Below are 19,016 nucleotides of genomic sequence, written 5' to 3'. Positions count from 1 at the left end.
CCCTCACGCTCACGCTCACGCTGCTTTCGGTGAACTCGGTGGTAAGCCTTGCTCTGGATCTTCTTGATGCGCTTGGCTCGCTTAGCCTCTCGTGCTGCCTCCTCACGGTCTATACGCTTGCGAGCGAGAGCCTCCCTGCGGGTGAGCTCATTGCCCTCTTCGTCGTATTCCTTTTCCTTAGGCTTTTTAGGCTTGTCCATAGTTAGGCCGCTCTGCTCCATAATAGACATGATGGTGGACTCGAGCTCGTTGCTTGGCTTGGAGATATTCAGGGGCTGGATCTCAGTAGTGTCAAGACCAGCAGTCATAGAGTTCTGGGGCAGGGGGAACACGAGATGCTCTGCTCTTCGGTTCTGCTTGACTGTATCATTCCATCGGTCCAGAGTCTCATTGGTCTTTTCGTAAGCTGCGCTTCGGTCGAGTTGGTCCTGTTGTCTCCTTGCCAAAGGCACATTTAACTTTTTGGAAACACCGGGGCGCTTTTCCTTCTCTTCCTTGCTCATAAGCTTCATAGACTTCTTAATGTTGGCGTCGTTGATACCGGTCAGTCCAAGATCGCTCAGGCTAATTTTGGCCTTCGCCTTTGGCTTCTCGTCTTCATCATCCTTTTGGCCTCCAAATTGCTTGATTAGACCTTGCATCTTTTCTGGATCTGCATCTTCGGCATCAGAATCGTCAGAGTCGCCGTCGTCATCATCGTCTTCTTCTGACTCGTCGGATGCATCATCGTCTGACTCTGAAGACCCGGATTGATCCTTCTGCTGGGGCTCGTCGTCTGACTCTTCGAATTGATCGAGAGCGGTTGCTAAGTCGATTGCGTCTGCGCCGAGGGTCTCGCCCTCATCGTCTTGGGAATCGTCCTCTGAATCGTCGTCCTTTCCTTTTGTTAGACTTGAACCTGGGTAATTTCCATGAAATAAACCTACCTCGTGCTTTGTTGACTTGCTTCCACGGAATGTGTAGCCATCGAACTTGCCCTCATCACTGTCGCCAAGCGCATCGTCACTCTCAATCTCGGAGTCCTCGTCGTCGTCTTGCATTCCTCCTAATTTCCATTCGTTTCCCTCACTGTCGCTTCCATAGTCGGCGTCGTCATCGGCAGCTCTGCTGGGTCTCTTAGCCTTCTTCCTCTGGGGTTCCTCCTCGTCCTCCTCGTCCTCATCATCTTCCTCGTCTTCTCGTCCATGCTTTCGCTCTATTTCGGCATCCAGCCCTCTCGCTCGAGGGGTTCGCTTTTGTTTGGGCGCAAAGTTTTCCTGCGCAATACCGAATGCGTCGAGCGCATTCTTTTGTGATCTCGCTTTTGACTTTTTGTTGGCGGCTTTGGCTTTGGGAGCCGCCACAAGGGACCTTCCGTGGGCCTGTCGTCCACCCATTGTATTTCTCGAGCTTTAGTGTCCAAAATGTCGAGAATTGTGGTGGTTCGCAGGACCGGGTTGCGACGTGAGATGGTTGACTGGCGTTGTTACAGCTTTCCCATGTAACACTTTTTTCCAACTTTTCTGCCGTGTAAAAAAGTTTGGCGGTGAGATGACCCTTGGCGGGGCACCCAATCAACGGATTTGATATGCGGGTAATGGAGTGGACAGTAGAAATGGCTTGTGAGATAAGCCTATCATGATCGTTGTAAATTACTGATTGCAGTGGGGTCCTTTCCCACTGAAACGGACCTTGACCAGTACCGAATACCGAGTCACATCGGATCAGATGGCGGTTTTATTGTATGGCCACAGTTGTGTCGTATGATCTATAACTGAGTCACTGCTTCTCCGTCATTCTCAAATTGCTCTCCTCTGTTCATTCAGAACATTGGTTTCAATCATGGCGTCCTCCTTCGCCCCCGGGTTCCGGAGGTTACTCTTCCAGGCCTCAATTAAAGCATCGGGGCCTTCAAAGTTCTTCGTATGCAACCAATGTCTTCGAACTGCTCCCCGGAGCATGCCCTCTCGAGTTCTCAACGCCGTCCGGTCGCGATCTTACGCAGATGCTGCCGTGAGCAAGCCAATTGGATCTATTGCTGAGCAGGCTTCCGTTCACGCATCTCCCTCTGTTTCTCAAGCTGCCAAGAAGGCATGGCCTGAGTCGAACCCCAAGGGCGTCGGCCTCTGGCTTATTGGCAGCGCTGTTAGTGTTTTTGGTATTGTCGTTTTTGGTGGTTTGACACGATTGACCGAGTCTGGGTACACTATATACCATCTCTTATAACAATTGAGAGAATCAGCTAACATGAAGGCAGCCTGAGTATCACTGAATGGAGACCTGTCACCGGTTCGCTTCCCCCCATGTCCAAGGAGGACTGGGAGTCCGAATTCGAAAAGTACCGCGCTTCGCCCGAGTTCAAGCTTCTCAACCCTCACATGGACCTCGAAGAGTTCAAGAAGATCTACTTTATGGAATGGTTTCACCGTGTCTGGGGTCGCTTCATTGGCCTGACCTTCGTCATCCCTACTGCCTACCTCGTTGCTCGTCGCAAAGTTACTCCCAAGATGGCTCTGAACCTTGCTGGAATTTCCGCTTTGATTGGTTTCCAAGGTATTATCGGCTGGTGGATGGTCAAGTCTGGTCTCAAGGATGATCTGTTCGCTCCTGGTTCTCACCCTCGTGTCTCCCAGTACCGTCTCACTACCCATCTTGCCACCGCCTTCGTCTGCTACTCCTGGATGCTTGTCTCTGGTCTTACCGTTCTACGAACTCGCCGCTGGCTCATGAACCCCGAGGCAGCCATGAAGCAGATTGGCGAAATGAGCCAGCCTGGTCTTCGCACAATGCGCCGTGTCGTCTTTGCCCTTGCCGCGCTGACCTTCACTACTGCCATGTCTGGTGGACTCGTTGCTGGTCTCGACGCTGGACTGATTTACAACGAATTCCCCAAGATGGGTCTCGGTATCTTCCCTCCCAAGCAGGAACTCTTTGACAAGTTCTACTCGCGAAAGGAGGACCACTCCGATCTCTGGTGGCGCAACATGCTTGAGAATCCCAGTACTGTCCAGATGAACCACCGAATCCTTGCTGTGACTACTTTCACCTCCATTCTCTCTCTATTCATCTATGCTCGCACCAGACGTGTCAAGGCCATCCTCCCTACCAACATCAAGAAAGGCGCCAACGGCCTTTTCCACATGGTATCGCTCCAGGTCGCTCTCGGTATCAGCACTCTCATCTACATGGTGCCTATTTCCCTCGCCGCAGCTCACCAAGCTGGTGCTCTGGGTGTCTTGACCATGGCCATCGTGTTGGCCCACAGGTTGCATGTCCCCAAGCCTACCCTTCGTCTTCTTGAGAAGCGATTGAAGGCGGCTGCCGCTGCTGCTAAATAGATGATTTGATGAAGTTATAAGACATGGAAAGAGAATATGTAAATTATCATTGTACAATATGGTACCATACCAATAGCATCAATAGAATTGCGAAAAGGGCAGCTGGTTCGAGCTGTCGAGGCGTTTATTATAACACCATACATAGCATTCAACACAAATCTCCAACCTTTGAACCAAATAAACCATGCTCTTGAAAGGCAAGAAATAGCCATATCAGTTGCGTCTCAATCGTTGACTCTCTAACCGAAGATTTGGGCGAGTTACGTCACAAACGAAACACAGACATCAAGTTCAAGATGTCATTCTTAACAAGCCAAAGGCATTTCATTTTTTTGTTTCTATTTCCAGGATGAAATCTTTGTCTCTCCTGGTATCATTGTCTCAACGTTAAATCATACTATCAACCTCATCCACAAAACCCTTACATTTACTATTTCCCAATTTTACTTGTGAGCTATCGCGAGGTTAGTCATCGTTTCAAGATCAGTGAAAACGCTCAAACTTACCAATACCTTCCTCAGGCATGGGTTCAATGCCAGCCACCTCGGCGGCCAGTTGCTTCTTCTGCTCCAGCTTGTCATCCTTCATGAATGGGAAAGTAAGGACCTCACGAATGGTGTAGTTGTCAGTCAGGAACATGACCATTCGGTCAATACCCATACCCCAGCCACCGGTAGGAGGCAGACCGTACTCGAGCGAGGTACAGAAGTTCTCATCGACAAGCTGAGCCTCGTCGTCACCCTGGTCCTTCTGGCGGGCCTGCTCCTCGAAACGCAGGCGCTGGTCGAAGGGATCGTTCAACTCGGTGTAAGCGTTGGCGATCTCCTTCTTGCACACGAAAGCCTCGAATCGCTCGCACAGACCGGGGATCTCACGGTGGTACTTGGCGAGAGGGCTCATGACCTGAGGGTGGCCAGTGATGAAAGAAGGGTTGACACACTTCTCCTCGATGAACTCGCCAACCAGCTTGTCAATCATGCGGGCGTTAGTCAGAGGAGGTGTGCACTCCAGGTTCATCTTCTTAAGGACATTCTTGAGGAACTCGTTGGTCTCTTGAGTGTGGAGCTGGTCACCCGAAGGAAACTTCTCGCCAGTAGCCTCCTCAAGAGTGGGGATCATCTCATATCGGGGCCAAGGCGCCTCCCAGTTGACCTCGTACTTCTCGCCACTCTGAGTATGGAAAGTAGTCTTGTAGCCACCGGTGAGGTACTTGACGAGGCCGGAGATCATTTCCTCGGTGGTCTTCATTAAGTCGTTGACATCAGCGTAGGCCTCGTAAAATTCAATGGTGGTGAATTCGGGGTTGTGAGTAAGATCAGCACCTTCGTTTCGGAACTGACGTCCAATCTCGTACACGCGGTTGAGACCACCGACGACAAGCATCTTGAGGTAAAGCTCAGGGGCGACACGCATGAACATGGGCATATCATACTCGTTGTGGTGAGTGGTGAAGGGCTTGGCAGTGGCACCACCAGCAATCTGGTTCATCATGGGAGTCTCAACCTCGACGAAGTCACGCTCGTCGAAGTATTTGCGGATCCAGGTGATCATCTTAGATCGAGTGATGAAGACGTTACGGGCCTTCTCGTTGCAGATGAGATCGAGGTATCGCTTACGGTATCGCTGCTCGAGATCCTTGAAGCCGTAGTGGTCATCGGGAAGGGCATGCAGGCAAGGAGTCAGGAGAACAACTTCGGTGGCGAAAATGGACAGCTCACCCTCCTCACCCTTCTCGATCTTGGTCTTGGGTGCAGTTCTAGGATGATATCAGTTCTGAGCTTTCTTCAATTGATAGTTCATCAACCTACCGGCCAGGGTATCCGATAATTCCGATGATATCACCTCGGCGAAGGTGCTCGTGCTGGTCCTCAAAAGAGGGAGCTCCCTCACGAACCTCTTGAGCCTGGCACATGATCTGGACCTTGACACCCTCAGTTCGGACATCGTAGAAGAGGAGCTTGGCGCCAGATGCTCGCTTTCCGTGGACACGGGCACCAATTTGAATGATCTTGTCCTTGGCATGCTCGCCAGACTTGAGGTGACCAAACTCCTCGACGAACTTTCGCAGGTCGTATGTAACATTGAACTTGTGGGGGTAGGGGTTGGGGCTCTTGGTCTCGCGGAGCTTGTTGATGTTCCTGGATCGGATCTCGAAGTACTGGTTGGGGGTGAGGTCCTTCTCAGAAGCCTCAGCACCACCGGCAGCCTTCTTGGGAGCGGGAGCGGGACCACGCTCGGCAGCCTTCTTCTTCTTTTCCTCCTCCTTCTGGCGGGCCTTCTGGCGCTTCTTCAACTCGGTCTTGGAGATCTTCTCACCAGTTACCTCATCGAGGTGCAGGTTGGCAACCTGCTCGGTCGGGGGGGCAGCAGCGTCAGCCATAATTGCGTATCGTTTTCGCGGTTGTGGAATTGATATGGCAGGATCTCCAGATCAGGCGTCGATACCTGATTTAAATCTCTTCTGCCGGCAAATTGAGTCAAGCTGTGATGTGAGTCAGTGGAACAGTCAGGGCAGGAGGGGCAGAAGAAATGGTGGGCGCCACAATCGCGGGGTAAATTTTCAGTCAGTCACTCAGGCATTTACGTGCGTGCTTAGCCACATTTGCGTCTAGATAGTATCTATTAACTGGAACCTACCTACCTAAGCATACTACATACAGCAGAAGACGATGAGGAAAGTAGGCATTTTGTCAATTGATCATATTGTTGCATTGCGGGCAAAAGCAGATTTAGCTCGCTCAAAGTCTTTCATCATTACGGATCGCTTTTGGTGATAGCCTACCTATCTATATCAGGTATTAAAATGACAGTGCTATTCCAGATACATGGCATCCCCACGAACTCCTTGCATTGCCATGGCTATATCTCCTCCATGCATGCCTCCATTTTGCAACGCCATATTCATGTTGGGCATAGATCGACTCAGATTGATTGCTGCCCGGTTAACAGGACTTCCTGCACCGTTGGGCATCATAAACTGTGCATTGCGCTGCTGCTGCTGCTGCTGCTGCTGCTGCTGCTGCTGCTGCTGCTGTTGTTGTTGTTGCACAGGCCGTGTACGTGGCACTTCGAGAGATGTTTGTTGCTGAATAGGTTGTTGTGGTTTAATCGGAGAAGGGTTAACCATGGCAAAGCTATCGTCGTCCTCCATTTCTGCATCAGCATCTTGATCGCTGTTCTCAGCAGCGGAGGATGGGTCGGTCGTAGTGGTTGAGGCAGTGGCATGCTCGCTGACTGCACCGTTGACACTGGTTGTTGAAGGACGTTTAGAAAGTTGAGGCCGTTGCGGTTGTTGTAATTGCTGCTGCTGCTGCTGCTGTTGTGCTTGGAATTGTGGTTGGCATGGCGTCTGAATTTGTGGCGTGGATTGAGTGCTGTTGACAGCGGTATTACTGGAAGCTTGGCTGGATTGATCAAGGGATCGTTGAGCACTCATTCCGTTGGCATTGGCTCTCGATGAAGCAATGACACTCTTCCATCGCTCGATAGATCTTGAAACAAGGGTTGAAAGATCAACCTGACTATCCTCAAGAGAGAAGCCAACAGCCCTGCCACCCTTCACGGCCTGTTCGTAAGAAAGAGCAAGGAGTTCGCGTTCCATTGGAATTGTGACGGGCGGCGCGAGCCTAAACTCCTTCGGTTGTTGAAGCTTGTTGAGTTGTTCAATCTGAGACTTGAGATTGGCATTCTCTTGCTTGAGTCTGTGCTGCTGTTCCTTCATCTTCTCAGCCTCCTTGTGCTTTCTTCCTACGCCTCGTGCCAATTCAAGGATCCAAAGCTCTTGTTGTCGCTGAATCGGGAGAGTTCCCCACACCGCGTATGCCGATTGAAGATGCTCATCCACCTGTGCCTCCAGTTGCTCTGCCGCCTTCTCAGCCTTCCGGACGGACTCTCGAGGGTTTCGGAAGCTGTTTGCTGTGGGGGGATACTTGAATTCATCCATTACGGCAGTGGTGGCAGCCGCACAAGTCACTTTCCAAGACTTGAACTGTACTGCGAACCAAGTCTGCAGAGCCTCGAATTCGCGCTGTCCTGGCGATTGGACGGACCATGATGTTGATGTAGGATGTTGCGTTGATGAGAATAGTGTTGGTGGAGGCTGCAGGCATTGGAGGGTCAATGCAGGGAAATCGAGAGATAGAGGGTCGAAGTCGAATGGCATCGAGTTGTTGTCGAGTTGCACCCTGAAACAAGGTTAGCATTTCATGAACGAAGCGACGAAAAAAGTTAATATACATACTTGGCTGCTCTCCAAGAGCTGAGAAGCTCCCGCAATGCCAACTCCGCAGCACGTGCTGTATCCATGGCATCGGAAACCTTTTGTTTGACGTCGAATTGAGCCTTCTGAATGGCTTGCTTGCTAGCAGTCCGTTGCATACCAGGGCGTTTTGGTGGCTCGGGTGCGGCGTCGCCTTCCCAGCTGCCTCTTTTAGGGATATCGTTCATGACGCCCGTGGCCTCCCATGTTGGCTGGAAAGGAGGTGCATATTTCATAGTCTGATCAACAACGAGCTGGTTGTTCTTGGAAATAACCGGCGATTGGAAATCATCGTTTTCGGGGAGGGATGTTTCCTTCATTAAAGGTGCTTTTGGGGTTCCTATAGGAGTTGAAGTTTCCCGTCTCCCTCCCAGCGAACCTCGCGCCTGTCGTCTTGTGATACCACCACGGAGCTTCTTGATAGCATCGACATCGTGAACACCATCTGGTGGTTTTGGGTTCTTCTCCTTGATGTACAGATCGAGATGGCGACCGAGGGAAGAGGAGGTGAAAGCCTGTCCGCAAAAGGGGCAATTTTTGTCTTTAGGGGCGCCGGCTTTGGGCGTTCCTGAATCGGCGGTTTGGGGCGTCGAATCGGGCATTTTGAACGAGGTGTGAATGATCAATTTCAGGGAAAATTAGGGGGACGCGAGAGTTTTTTCTGTAAGAACGGCCGAGAAAGAAATACGGAGATCTCGATAACTATAAGAGTGGGAAGGGAAAAAAAAAGGTCGACGACTACGGCTCCAATTGGGGAGCTGTACAGACGTTAATCATAAGGAGCGAGCGAAGATTGAAGAGAAAAAAGAACGAGCGTATTGGGGCCGAAACCTCCGGGCGGAAGGACAGGTCAATAGACGTTTAGGTAAATCTGGGCATGGAGAGTTGAGATGAATGAGAAAGAAAGGATCGATATGAGTTTTCGGGATAGATAACAAGAGAGCGAAGTCGAAGACGAGAACAAGAGCAAGAGAGAAGAAAATGAGAGACTCGAGATGCTAGCTAGTTAAATTTAGAGGCGAGCGATGGGAGACTAAAGGGGAAGCCAGGACTCGTAGCATCGCTGCGTTTAATTGTTCTTTTGGGTTTTTCCCCCCTCTCCATTTTAAAATAAAGCCTCCTCCCAGGTGAGGTCCATTTCTATTCAGGGGCGGAACCAATCCAACCAAGACCCCCGAAATGGACCCCCAGATTGGCGCCACCAGCACTAACCAGCACCCATGAAACCCCTGACGCTTAGTGGCCGTCCCGCCGTCTGGATGTCTCTCCCGCTGCTCGCTTAGCGCTGATCGGGCTTCTCTGAGAGGTCCGGTTTAGTGCCGTCGGGACCTGGAGCTTTCTGTCGATGGTCCTGAGATCCATGGAACCTGCCTACCTTTGCCTTGGTTCTATAGGGCAGCGCAGTTGAGATTGGTCATTGTTTCAGTGTTTTGTAACGGCAAAATCTCGATTCATGATGCAACAGGTGTATACTTTACGGCCAGCAAGGAAATCGTCGAAAAGGAAGAAGGAAAGAACACTTCTTGAACAAAGGCTTGTCTACATTCTTGACAAGTTCATCAGACCTTGGCATTTCATATAGCTCCTGGATTTGGGCATCGGCAATTGTACTAGACGGTGTAGTTGATCGGCCAAGGGTAGCTAAAAGGGGAGGATATGCAGCTATAAATACAACAATTTCTCATAGATGCTAATATTAGGCTATGGAAATCACACATGTTAATAAGAAAAATCACTCTTGACGCCCTCTTTTCATTGTTCTAATGAGATGGAGTTTTTAACCCACTAGACAATGTCGGTTATGCTCATTGTATTACTAGAAACCCACTTACTGCTCTACAGTCTATCACGGCCCTTGACGGTCGACCGTTGGTCAGATTCCGCTGCCACGATAGCCGCAAATACGAGGTCCTTGAGCAGAGACGCGAAAATTAGTACTCGTCATGCCAGAGCATGTAGCATAAACTTTGCTATAGACATCAAGCTAGTGACTGGCTCTCCAACTGACAGCCTGGCGTCAACTAAATAGTATCCTCGGTTTCAACCGTTGGCCACATTTCTTGATTGGACGCTCAGCAAGCTTTGGGAACGCCACAAACTTGCATATCAGAACTGAAGGGGCTTGGTGGCTTTGCTCCAACGTGCGCCCCCTTTTATATGCTTACCCGGACAGTACGTGGTGCGTACTTACATCCGGACATAAGTTTTCTGAGAAAAGCTATGAACCAACGATATCACATCTTCAAACCCCAATCATAGAAAGTCGATAGGGCCCGGGGGAAAAGACCGCTCTGATCCTCCCGTCAGTCTTGTAGCGCTAGACATTACACAGACTGGACAAGATTGGTTTGGGACCGCAAAGCATGGGTGGCACCGACCACGGGTTGTTCTTAGGCATTGGATCCTTGTCCGAGACATGGTGAGCTCCTGCGTGCCCCTTAACCACCGCAGGAGCACTATCTCACAAAGAGCAGAGAGCCACTCAATACTGCATCTGCTTAATTACACTCTGCAGCCTATGAGCCCATCAAATGCAACGCAAACTTGCTTCTCTGAACTTCCAATGACCTTGCTGGCTTTCCGAACAAAAAATGCAGCACGCAGTAAGTCTATCCACCCTCCCATGCTCAGTCTGAGTGCTAGTTGTCTGCTTGGCAAAGATACCGGTCTCCAGTTCCGCATTGAGCAGCTCGGAGATACAGCACGATACTAGTAGAAAGGATAATGAATGAGTGTGTATGGACACAAACCTGGTTCTCCTAGGGCATTGGCACATGTCCCATTGATAGACTTTCCTCCTACCTCATACCCCTGAGCAGAGCCGCGGCCAGTGCATATCGTATGGTCAGAATACGGCAGCTATGTGACCCATTGAACTTGTGAGGTCACATACAATAGCCGCCAGTTGGAGGACATGCCTAGTACTTCATTAGCCGCTATCCACTTCGCTTCATTTATAGCATTGCGAAAACCGAGACCGGGCATTGCTACAGCATGCTTGTCAAGTTTGCTGACAGCCTTTGGTATGTAGCGTCCCCCTGTGAGATTGTGACTCTGGACCTTGTGGATTTTTACTTTTATGAAGAGCTCAAGTCTAGACAATCCAGTACATGGCATCCACCCAATTTATCACGGCATCCTCTGGGCATCATGAAACTTGGTTGTTGAGAGCATAAGAAGGAAGTGAGTGTATGCCAGTTCGATTGGACTCCCAGATCATTCATCTTTTGTACGCCAGAAGCTTGGAGGTCAACTTTTCAGTTATCCCCTGGAGCGTCAGTAGGGGCTGAGATGAGATAACTGAAGAGCCGCAAGCAATGACAAACACTACCAATAACTAGCCCAGGAGCACAAATAGAATATGATGCGGCGCAATTAGGCGTTCCTCGTGATGTTATCTATCTGAATTCTTTCGAACTGAGTATTCGGTAAAGGCTCGTGATGCAGTCATGTGATCGTGTGGACTTGGCTGTGCGCCACATCAACTTAGGCCACATACAGCACAGCCCCTCCAAAGACGGAAGCACCTAGGTTCTTTAGCAAGCTGCTGAGTGGCGTTAGCTGCCGAACTTGTTGATGGCATCCAGAAGTAACAACTTTTATCCCCTTCAACTTGCTAGGCAATAGTATATTTGCGCAATATCGCCAAGTATTCAAAATGCCACCCGGTATGTTCACATTTCCTGTCATTCAACATTTACATAGCTCATGTCTGCCGCACCCGACAAACAATGGCGCGTCGCGAGCGCGTCTAGCATAAATCTATGAAACATCACTTTCCGCGGTCGCAACCCGTTTTTCGCAGTCGCTAATCAATGCGCAGCTCTGAGTGACGATGAAAACTCCGATCTTGAGGAGTTCACCACACCTCCACGCACGATTCGCAAGAAGTCGACATCAGCCGTGGTGTCTGAGAAGTTTGAAGACACGAAGCCAGAAGACGGTTCGGAGGAAGAGCTGGATGAGGACGAGGACGATGACGAGGACTTGGACGAGGATGTGTAAGGCATCAATGAATCAATCAAAGGGGAAATACTGACGGGCTACAGATTCGTTGTCGAAGCGATCAAAAAGCATCTCATTGACGAGGACGTAAGGGAAGCACACGACTTGGCTTGGTCCATGCTAATCGTTTTTATAGGGTAGTCTGAAGTTCCAAGTCAAGTGGGAAGGATACGATGCCAAAAAAGACCTGACCTGGGAACCCGAGGACAACCTCCGGTATGTACAATGCTTGCTGTAACGGGTGATGAACGCCTTGTCTAACGCGTTCCCCTTAGTGAATCGGCTCAAGAGATCCTGGACAAATATTTCAACAAGCTCGGAGGTCGAGAGAAACTTTTCGAGGAGACGGAAACCGCGTCCAAAACGAAGAAGCGCCGCCGAACTACGAACGGCACTCCCAACACCACCGTTTCAACAACAAAGCGATCTCGAAGTGATGCGCATCCGGCCAATTCTACACCTCCTGCCACATCCAAGCCATGGAGTCCACCCGCGGGTTCATGGGAGGATGAGATTGAATCGATCGAGCTCGAAGAGGACGAGAGCATCGGCAAGATTATCGTTTATCTGAGATGGAAGAACGGCAAGAAGACCAAACACGACACGGATGTGGTTTACAGGAAATGCCCACAGAAGGTGAGCAGGCTAGGCTATAGTGTATGGTTTGATATGGATATATGCTAATGCGATGCGACATAGATGCTTCGTTTCTACGAAAGCCACCTCAAGATCGATAGAGGCGAGAACAAGGAGGTTACCGAAGGAGCTGAGAACTAGATCAACACTGAGGAAGCAGGCGGGCTAAGATTTGTCCTCGGTCTCGAACTCTGCAAGAGGACCTGGAAGAAGATCTCAACAGGAACGGCGTTTGGCGGCCAATGGGAATATCATTGTGCATTTATGTTGACTTTTTACCAAGATACGCGCGGGCGATGGGCGTTCAGTCGATAGTAGACTTGGTGTTTAATTGGGGGCACGGCCGCATATCTGCTTAGAGAATGCGAATTGCCTGATTGAATAACAGCAATTGATGAAGGTGCATGACATGTGACTGTTGAGGGCGGTACCTTGCATTGAATTGGGCGGGATTGCGGCATGCTAGCCTGGGTAGGGTCTCGTTCATTTCTTTTTGGACCTGAAGCTGACCGACCCCAGCGCGACTCAACGCGACAATGGATACTATAGCGCCTAAAAAGAGAAAGAGGTGACGTTTTCTGCGAGGCTGGGAAAAACTGAAAGTTGTCCAGCGTGTCAGAACCCCTGACAAACCCCACCACAAGACCCTTGCAACCCAGCTCTTTACTCCCAGCCTTGCCATTTAACGCGTCCATTACCTTACCGTACGTTGGCATCTACTAACCAAGTCTAGCTGTATGGGAAAAAGACGGTGGCGGGGCAACGACTTATAACACGGTGACTGGCCATGTATGATTGAGAGAGTGAGACCAAGACTTTACATTCCTACTCCCGTTATTTGTACTCTTTCATTCTTGAGAAACGAATCTGACGATTTATTTTTCTTGTACAAAAGATAATTGCATTGCATACAACAAAGACAGTGAAAAGACCTACTTTTACGATTTCCACGACATCATCTCTCTGTATCACGAAGCTTCTGATTGGTAGACTTGTTGCACCGCTTCTTTGACTCGACTCAACTTCAACTCAACACTTTACCACCACAACATTCTTGACTGAGTATGTCGATCTTGTGATTCTGATCTAGGAGCATTAACTAACTATGTATCAGATTAAGACATACTCTTAAAAGTCAGACTATCTTTATTCACAACAGAGACAACCTCGCTCAATACACTCCCCGCTCATATCTCACCCACTCACTCTTCAACCGCCAATATGAAGAAGAACGACGTTATCGCCATCATCATCATCATCCTCTTCATCATCCTCGCTGGTGTCTCATTCGGAATCTGGAAGCTGGTCTCAATGGCCAAGAACCACATGAGCGCGACTGGTTCAAGCCGAAGCTCCACCGATATCGCCGACTGATTCAGAGAAGTATCGTCTTCCTGGACCACACTGTCGACCTTTTCAAGGCTTTCAAGCCTTTCTTCTCGATACCCCTCCAAGCACAGAAAGCGCTTGGTTGTTTAACTTTCTTGTTTATTCTACTTTGGGCACAGCGGTTTCGTGATGATGATTAGATGTCACTATTTTGTTTTTCTTTTCTGGTCACAACATAAAAATCACGGTGGAATGTGGGTTGGTAATGTCTGGACGGTTGGTTAGTGATTGGATATGAATCACTCATGTTATGGTTTACGGCGCAATATCACGGTGGCTTTGACGAATATGTCTATTTTGGATATGGATTATGTATACATGGGTGGTTGCAAGATAGACTGCTTTAACGATTTCAGGAAGTCAAGTATGACATGATTAAGAATACAACGCAACGAGTTTACAGCGATTATATGGCATTTGATCATCCCTTTAGTATGCAATGAACCTCATGTTCCAGCTAATCACAACTGATTGGTAGTAAATATGAACCGATAATAACTATGATAGTCACTGGCTATGTGATTAGGAGAACCTTCACTGGATAAGTCCCTCGTTCTGAATTGTCTGACTGTGACAAGATTGTTCAAAGGCACATGTATATAAAGCTCACGAAACTACCAGCTTCCCCTTTCAACTAACACAAACAGCCAGCTTCGACAACTCTACTACAATATATACAAACCAAGCTCAGCACACATTTCTCTTACCACCGCCACAATGGGAAGAATTGATACAGACCTCGAACTCACGGGCCTAGCCACACGGGCTGCCAAGCTCAACCTCGACAGTCCAGAGTCTGTCGAGAATCCCAACAGCATTGCTCGCTACCAAAATTACCCCTTCGCTCGTTTTGACCACGACGAGGATAAGCCTGATGTCATCGACAAGAACAGTGACGAGTATCGCCTGCGTCTCAGCAAGCTTCTTCGCGCCCTCGACGACTCCTACGAAGAGACTTACACCAAATACCAAGCCCGCAAGGCTGACTACATTGCAGAGCTGGAGACAAACGAGCAACGAATGTGGAACCGTTACATTCTCGACCCAGCCTACGAGAAGTCGTGTGTTGACGGTGCCAAAATCAATGGTTTTGACCGCATCCACTTCCACGATAAGTTCGTCAAGGAGTCCCCCGATTTCAGTGACCTGCAGGACCTGCATAGTCAGCTGTACTACATTGGAAGGCTGCTCCGAATCGGGAACATGGAGAAGGCTCGGCTGGAAGGCTCCGACCGCTTTGTTCACCTTCGTAACGAATGGGCGGATATGGCCGGTTATGAGCTTGACGATGTCTCTGTTGACAGTCATCTTACCGACGGCTCTCAGACTTGGTCTCATTCTACTTTTCGCAACACCATCTATGATTAGGAATCGAGTGAGTGGGCTGATGTCGAGCACAGTGTGCTTCATGAAGACATCAGGGGATAGATAGCTACAAGTATAAGAACGATCACAAGTCATTTATTTCATTCTGAAGCTCAAGTTGAACCCAAACAAAGCTCTTTTCCATTTGCCGTCTAGCGGCATTCTATATATACAACAAGAGAACCTCTAGTCTATCCATCTGGTTTCTCGTTGGGGATCCTATTCAATGTACAAGAACATAAAAAGAAGCAAGCTCGATCAAACCGCTGTGTCGTGTCGTAGTCGCCCTAGATGCGGGCAACGGGGCTGGGAGTAGGGACCACAACGGGCTGCTCAGGGGCAACCGGAGGAGCAGGAGCAGCGGCAGGAGGAGTGACGACGGGAGCTCCAGGGGCAACAGGAGTGACGACGGGAGCTCCAGGGACGGGAGTAGGGACCACAGGGGGAGGAACAGGCGCTGACAATGCTTGTTAGTAAATATATCGAAGCAAGTGCTTCTTGCAGTATAACTTACATCCACTACCAGGCTGACCACCGGGTTGACCACCAGGCTGACCACCAACAGGGGGGCTAGGAGGCATAGGAGGCATAGGAGGCATCCAACCACCAGGACCTCCGGGAGCGCCAGGGGCACCAGCACCAGGAGCACCAGGTCCAGCTCCGGGAAGACTGCCGTTTGTAGGAGGGGAAGGGAAGAAACCTCCAGGAGGGCCGTCTATACGAATATTAGTATGTTACGTATACGAAAATCCCTGGGAGTGTAACTCACTAGGAGGGAAAGGAGCAGCCATGGCAAGAGGAGCCACAGCGGCGATGACGAGGGCAAAGAGTCCGGACTTCATGTTGATGGTTGTGTGTAAGAAGAGATGGTGACAGGAAAAGATGGTTGTTGTTGTGGTTTTTCGGATAGAGAAGTAGACGGTAGTTGACGATTTATAGACTTTTATAACAAGAGGCCAGCTCAAGAACAATCAAGAACAAGGATAAAGTGATAGACAACGAGAGATGGGTCACAGACCAGGAAGTTGTTGATAAGAATAGAGTTAAAAGAATGGGTTGAGTGAAGAAGATGTAACCTGTTTTTTGACGAGAACAGGGCCATGAATATATAGCTATGTGTATCTGTGGCTACATAGTCGTAGCAGGTCCGCAATCCCCCTTGATAGCCTCGCAAATCTTTACTTGTATGGAAGAATTTCTCCGTCTCAGTTTCCAGAACCCTTGAGAGTGGTCAACGAGGCCTGGGTTTATTGTATTGGATGCAACCCACAGGCGTATTAGACGGAATTATCTGTGAGCGAACCAATGTCGGCACTAGAGTCTCGTCTTGATAAAAGTTGGGGTTTAAAGTGCAGGGGTCGGGAGAGGGAAAGCTTGTTTTGTCTTGTCTTGGTTGTTTCCCTGTTTAATGGTTGGACGTGAGGCTCATACAGGCTGCATTGCATATGCCGTCTATATATCCAAGACGCTGTAAATTGTCACTTTATAGGTGGTTAATTATCCGATGGAAGCTGCTAGTCTAGTCTTGGTCAAGTCAGTTCTTTGTGTGAAAATTAAACATTTAACATATTTCGTTTATTCCACCGTCTTGAACTCCCGTTTCCGTCTTTTGATTAACTCAATGATAAAAAACAAACCCCGATGATCGTCCATTATGACGCTCGCTCAACTTACTCGTCTCCATAAAACGAGTCCACAGTTTTATTTACTATGTAACATGCGACGCGTAATGCCGACAAAAGTAGGCAAAGAAACATTCCATCATTATTCGCCATTTGTTCCAGCCAAACAAAACGCCCCATAACTCAATTCCTTGACATGAACAGTTTCAACTTTAGTTTCTCCACCCGCCATTGCTATCAAAAACGGAAACTGAGTCAATGAGGCTCTTTCTCTCACTCTGCAAGGCACAAAAAGAAGGGGGGAAAGAATCATAACTACGTATCTTTCTACTGCAGATCTTCTTTCTCAACAGGGTTCTTCGTTCCACATCAAGGACGTGACGACGTGGCATCCACAGCAAGGAGATGGCTGAGATCCAGTACTTTCGAATGATGCACGGTGACAGATGTGATTATAGGATAATGAAGCTTTGGAAAGTTTCTAGGGTTTGCATGGTTATGTCTCATCCCTATACTTTTGCTCTTTTGTCATGACGACTTTGACATCTGAATGGTGCAAGAATTGAACGACGTTGCATCTTGGACGAAACACGGAACGAATTGCTCCATATAGTATACGCAGTGTCCATCCATCATCTCCTAATCACTCGGTCCAGGTACCAAGCATTGTAGATCGTAAACTCTATCTTTATTCTATTCCCTCATCTAAACGGCCCAACCTTTACACCGAACCATCAGCACTTGAGTCTCCCCATCAGAGCCATCATGTAGGACCGTGGGTATCAACCTCTATCCAGAACACTGCTCCTTGTCACACTCTTGCTTCTCACCAACTCATGACTCCCCTGCCACGGTCGAAACCGCCTCGTAACTGACGCTCAGGCTTGACGACCTTGCCTCTGAGAACAGTATATCGAATCAGGTTCTCGCAGTCTTCGGGCATCACACGAGCAAGCCAGATGCCCTGCGCTGCACCCACGCTACCCTCTCCTGAATCGTTGACACTGTCGCCGTTCTTCTCGCCATTGCTCGTGCCATTTTGCTGCTCAGTCGTATCATCCAGGCCAAACGCATTGGGCCGTCGGTAGATCATCACATTGGCAGAGTACTTGTGTCCTCCTACATGGCTGATGTAGTAGATACCGACTCCGCCAGGTCTCTCATCGTGTAGATCCCGATACAGGCCCAGCGGTCTCAGCTGACGCTCAAACTCTTTTCTCAGAACAGGCGCACTCTGTGCACAGCGGACATCACGTGTTCGATGACTGCACATGAGGATAACAGCATTGTGAGGGCAGTTGGCTAAAGATACATCGGGAATGCCAGCAGCTGGATCCGGAGATGGCAGAGAAGCGGGAAGAGGTGTCGGCGTGAGAGGAGAAGTGTTGGTGGGTGCTTGGTTGATAACCTCTGTAATTATTTGAGGCACGCTGAGAGGATGAACATTGCGGAGAAGTTTAAAGGCTGGTAAGAGTAGAAGTGTTGTAGGTTCAGAATAGTCATCTGTGTCATGAGGAGTGGGCATGTTAGAGGCCGATAGCTTGAGTTTCTGTGAGTTTTTTGTTAGTAGTTGCTCGCCTCAACGTAACTTGCTAGTATGAATGAGGTGACTTAAATGAGAGACACTTTCACTGTGCTTGTCAACTCATACAAGGAAGGTGGCAAACTCACTCCATTTGAAGGCTCGACTGCTTTGGAAAAAGCTTGCATGACACTGCCCTCCTCCTCTTCTACATCCCTCACCCAATCCGTCTTGCCCGTCCCAACAAGGACATGCGTGCTCCAAGCCGCAACGAGGCCGTACAGTACATCCTCTTCCTCAATCTTAAATCCTCTGGGATACCGGGCTGAGCAGTTATCGCAATCGTGCAAGCACTCCTCGCCGTCCACTTTTGGGTCCGTCTTTACGAACAGTTCCGAAGCTGATGGCGGCTTGTCGTCCTTGGCAGCTCCAGAGCCCAGCACGGAGCTGACGAGGTTTTTAAATGAGAGAGCCATTCTCTGCTTTGCTGGTGGACGCGGAAGCCAAGACGGTGTGGCGGCTGTTGTTGAGGAAGAAGGATTGTGAGGTTGGCCTGTAGGGTGAGGTTGAGTGGAAAATAAAGTCATGATCCACGAGAAGCAAGTCGTCGGTAGATTTTAGGGCAGTCCACTTCTGATGCCGTAGGTTCGGCTCGGAATTGACTATCTGGGGACTGAATCCACCAGAATAGGTAATTGATTCGCAATTAATGGACCTAACCGGTATACGATTGGATTTCTCTTGGAGCTTGTACTGATTGATAATCAAATAATCAATCAGTTAATCAATCGTACAAGGATCAGTCAGCCGAGTTAATTACCTCAAACTCCAAAGAAGAAGCATGCGAAATATAGTAATAATCTGTATCGAAATTATCTTTACAGAATAGTTGGATATCTATG

The 19,016-nt window shown here is 49.1% G+C and overlaps 10 protein-coding genes across 10 annotated transcripts in view; 4 read left to right on the top strand and 6 right to left on the bottom strand.

The window, feature by feature from the left end:
- FGSG_08759 (uncharacterized protein) overlaps window positions 1-1,376 on the bottom strand; it is a gene marked incomplete at its 5' end in the record, with an annotated part of 2,849 nt that extends 1,473 nt beyond the window's left edge. Inside the window, one exon of the mRNA XM_011321665.1 lies at window positions 8-1,376. Coding sequence (XP_011319967.1) covers window positions 8-1,376 — 1,369 coding nt within the window. The remainder of the gene's footprint in view (window positions 1-7) is intronic.
- Window positions 1,377-1,821: 445 nt separating this feature from the next.
- FGSG_08760 (cytochrome c oxidase assembly protein COX15) lies at window positions 1,822-3,317 on the top strand (the record flags this gene model as incomplete). Its single annotated transcript, XM_011321664.1, has 2 exons — window positions 1,822-2,180; window positions 2,237-3,317. The coding sequence occupies 2 exons, from the start codon at window positions 1,822-1,824 to the stop codon at window positions 3,315-3,317; spliced, it is 1,440 nt and encodes a 479-aa protein (XP_011319966.1).
- A 307-nt stretch (window positions 3,318-3,624) lies between these two features.
- On the bottom strand, window positions 3,625-5,697 carry FGSG_08761 (lysyl-tRNA synthetase; the record flags this gene model as incomplete). Its single annotated transcript, XM_011321663.1, has 3 exons — window positions 3,625-3,771; window positions 3,824-5,073; window positions 5,126-5,697. 3 exons carry the CDS (start codon window positions 5,695-5,697, stop codon window positions 3,761-3,763), a joined length of 1,833 nt encoding a protein of 610 aa, XP_011319965.1. The 3' UTR covers window positions 3,625-3,760.
- A 351-nt stretch (window positions 5,698-6,048) lies between these two features.
- FGSG_08762 (uncharacterized protein) lies at window positions 6,049-8,386 on the bottom strand. Its single transcript, XM_011321662.1, has 2 exons — window positions 7,558-8,386; window positions 6,049-7,501 (listed from the first exon to the last, which is right to left on the bottom strand). The coding sequence occupies exons 1-2, from the start codon at window positions 8,175-8,177 to the stop codon at window positions 6,130-6,132; spliced, it is 1,992 nt and encodes a 663-aa protein (XP_011319964.1). The 5' UTR covers window positions 8,178-8,386; the 3' UTR covers window positions 6,049-6,129.
- Window positions 8,387-10,102: 1,716 nt separating this feature from the next.
- On the bottom strand, window positions 10,103-10,560 carry FGSG_13302 (uncharacterized protein; the record flags this gene model as incomplete). The annotated part of the gene is made up of 3 exons (XM_011321661.1): window positions 10,103-10,284; window positions 10,385-10,434; window positions 10,469-10,560. 3 exons carry the CDS (start codon window positions 10,558-10,560, stop codon window positions 10,103-10,105), a joined length of 324 nt encoding a protein of 107 aa, XP_011319963.1.
- Window positions 10,561-11,233: 673 nt separating this feature from the next.
- Window positions 11,234-12,357, top strand: FGSG_08763 (uncharacterized protein; the record flags this gene model as incomplete). The annotated part of the gene is made up of 6 exons (XM_011321660.1): window positions 11,234-11,243; window positions 11,399-11,576; window positions 11,625-11,667; window positions 11,717-11,796; window positions 11,856-12,216; window positions 12,280-12,357. 6 exons carry the CDS (start codon window positions 11,234-11,236, stop codon window positions 12,355-12,357), a joined length of 750 nt encoding a protein of 249 aa, XP_011319962.1.
- A 684-nt stretch (window positions 12,358-13,041) lies between these two features.
- FGSG_13301 (uncharacterized protein) lies at window positions 13,042-13,948 on the top strand. The gene is made up of 2 exons (XM_011321659.1): window positions 13,042-13,278; window positions 13,331-13,948. Exon 2 carries the CDS (start codon window positions 13,438-13,440, stop codon window positions 13,588-13,590), a length of 153 nt encoding a protein of 50 aa, XP_011319961.1. The 5' UTR covers window positions 13,042-13,278; window positions 13,331-13,437; the 3' UTR covers window positions 13,591-13,948.
- Window positions 13,949-14,322: 374 nt separating this feature from the next.
- FGSG_08764 (uncharacterized protein) lies at window positions 14,323-14,973 on the top strand (the record flags this gene model as incomplete). Its single annotated transcript, XM_011321658.1, has 1 exon — window positions 14,323-14,973. The coding sequence occupies one exon, from the start codon at window positions 14,323-14,325 to the stop codon at window positions 14,971-14,973; it is 651 nt and encodes a 216-aa protein (XP_011319960.1).
- A 284-nt stretch (window positions 14,974-15,257) lies between these two features.
- Window positions 15,258-15,812, bottom strand: FGSG_08765 (uncharacterized protein; the record flags this gene model as incomplete). The annotated part of the gene is made up of 3 exons (XM_011321657.1): window positions 15,258-15,427; window positions 15,485-15,685; window positions 15,740-15,812. The coding sequence occupies 3 exons, from the start codon at window positions 15,810-15,812 to the stop codon at window positions 15,258-15,260; spliced, it is 444 nt and encodes a 147-aa protein (XP_011319959.1).
- Window positions 15,813-17,149: 1,337 nt separating this feature from the next.
- FGSG_13300 (uncharacterized protein) lies at window positions 17,150-18,966 on the bottom strand. Its single transcript, XM_011321656.1, has 2 exons — window positions 18,264-18,966; window positions 17,150-18,141 (listed from the first exon to the last, which is right to left on the bottom strand). Exons 1-2 carry the CDS (start codon window positions 18,699-18,701, stop codon window positions 17,419-17,421), a joined length of 1,161 nt encoding a protein of 386 aa, XP_011319958.1. The 5' UTR covers window positions 18,702-18,966; the 3' UTR covers window positions 17,150-17,418.
- Between the last annotated feature and the right edge of the window lie 50 nt (window positions 18,967-19,016).

This window comes from Fusarium graminearum, chromosome 2 (assembly GCF_000240135.3).
Source record: "Fusarium graminearum PH-1 chromosome 2, whole genome shotgun sequence".
NCBI classification, from domain to species: Eukaryota; Fungi; Ascomycota; class Sordariomycetes; order Hypocreales; family Nectriaceae; genus Fusarium; species Fusarium graminearum.
The sequence above is the reverse complement of the archived record's forward strand: the minus strand, read 5'-3'. Positions and strand labels throughout refer to the sequence as shown.

What these genes read in the sequence shown, in the direction of transcription:
- FGSG_08762 (XM_011321662.1), bottom strand. Translation starts at nt 8,177, where the DNA reads ATGCCCGATTCGACGCCCCAAACCGCCGATTCAGGAACGCCCAAAGCC. An exon ending in AGCTCTTGGAGAGCAGCCAA is followed by an intron (nt 7,502 to 7,557) that starts GTATGTATATTA and finishes ACCTTGTTTCAG; the next exon opens with GGTGCAACTCGACAACAACT.
- FGSG_13301 (XM_011321659.1), top strand. Translation starts at nt 13,438, where the DNA reads ATGAAGAAGAACGACGTTATCGCCATCATCATCATCATCCTCTTCATC.
- FGSG_13300 (XM_011321656.1), bottom strand. Translation starts at nt 18,701, where the DNA reads ATGACTTTATTTTCCACTCAACCTCACCCTACAGGCCAACCTCACAAT. An exon ending in CAGTCGAGCCTTCAAATGGA is followed by an intron (nt 18,142 to 18,263) that starts GTGAGTTTGCCA and finishes AAAAACTCACAG; the next exon opens with AAACTCAAGCTATCGGCCTC.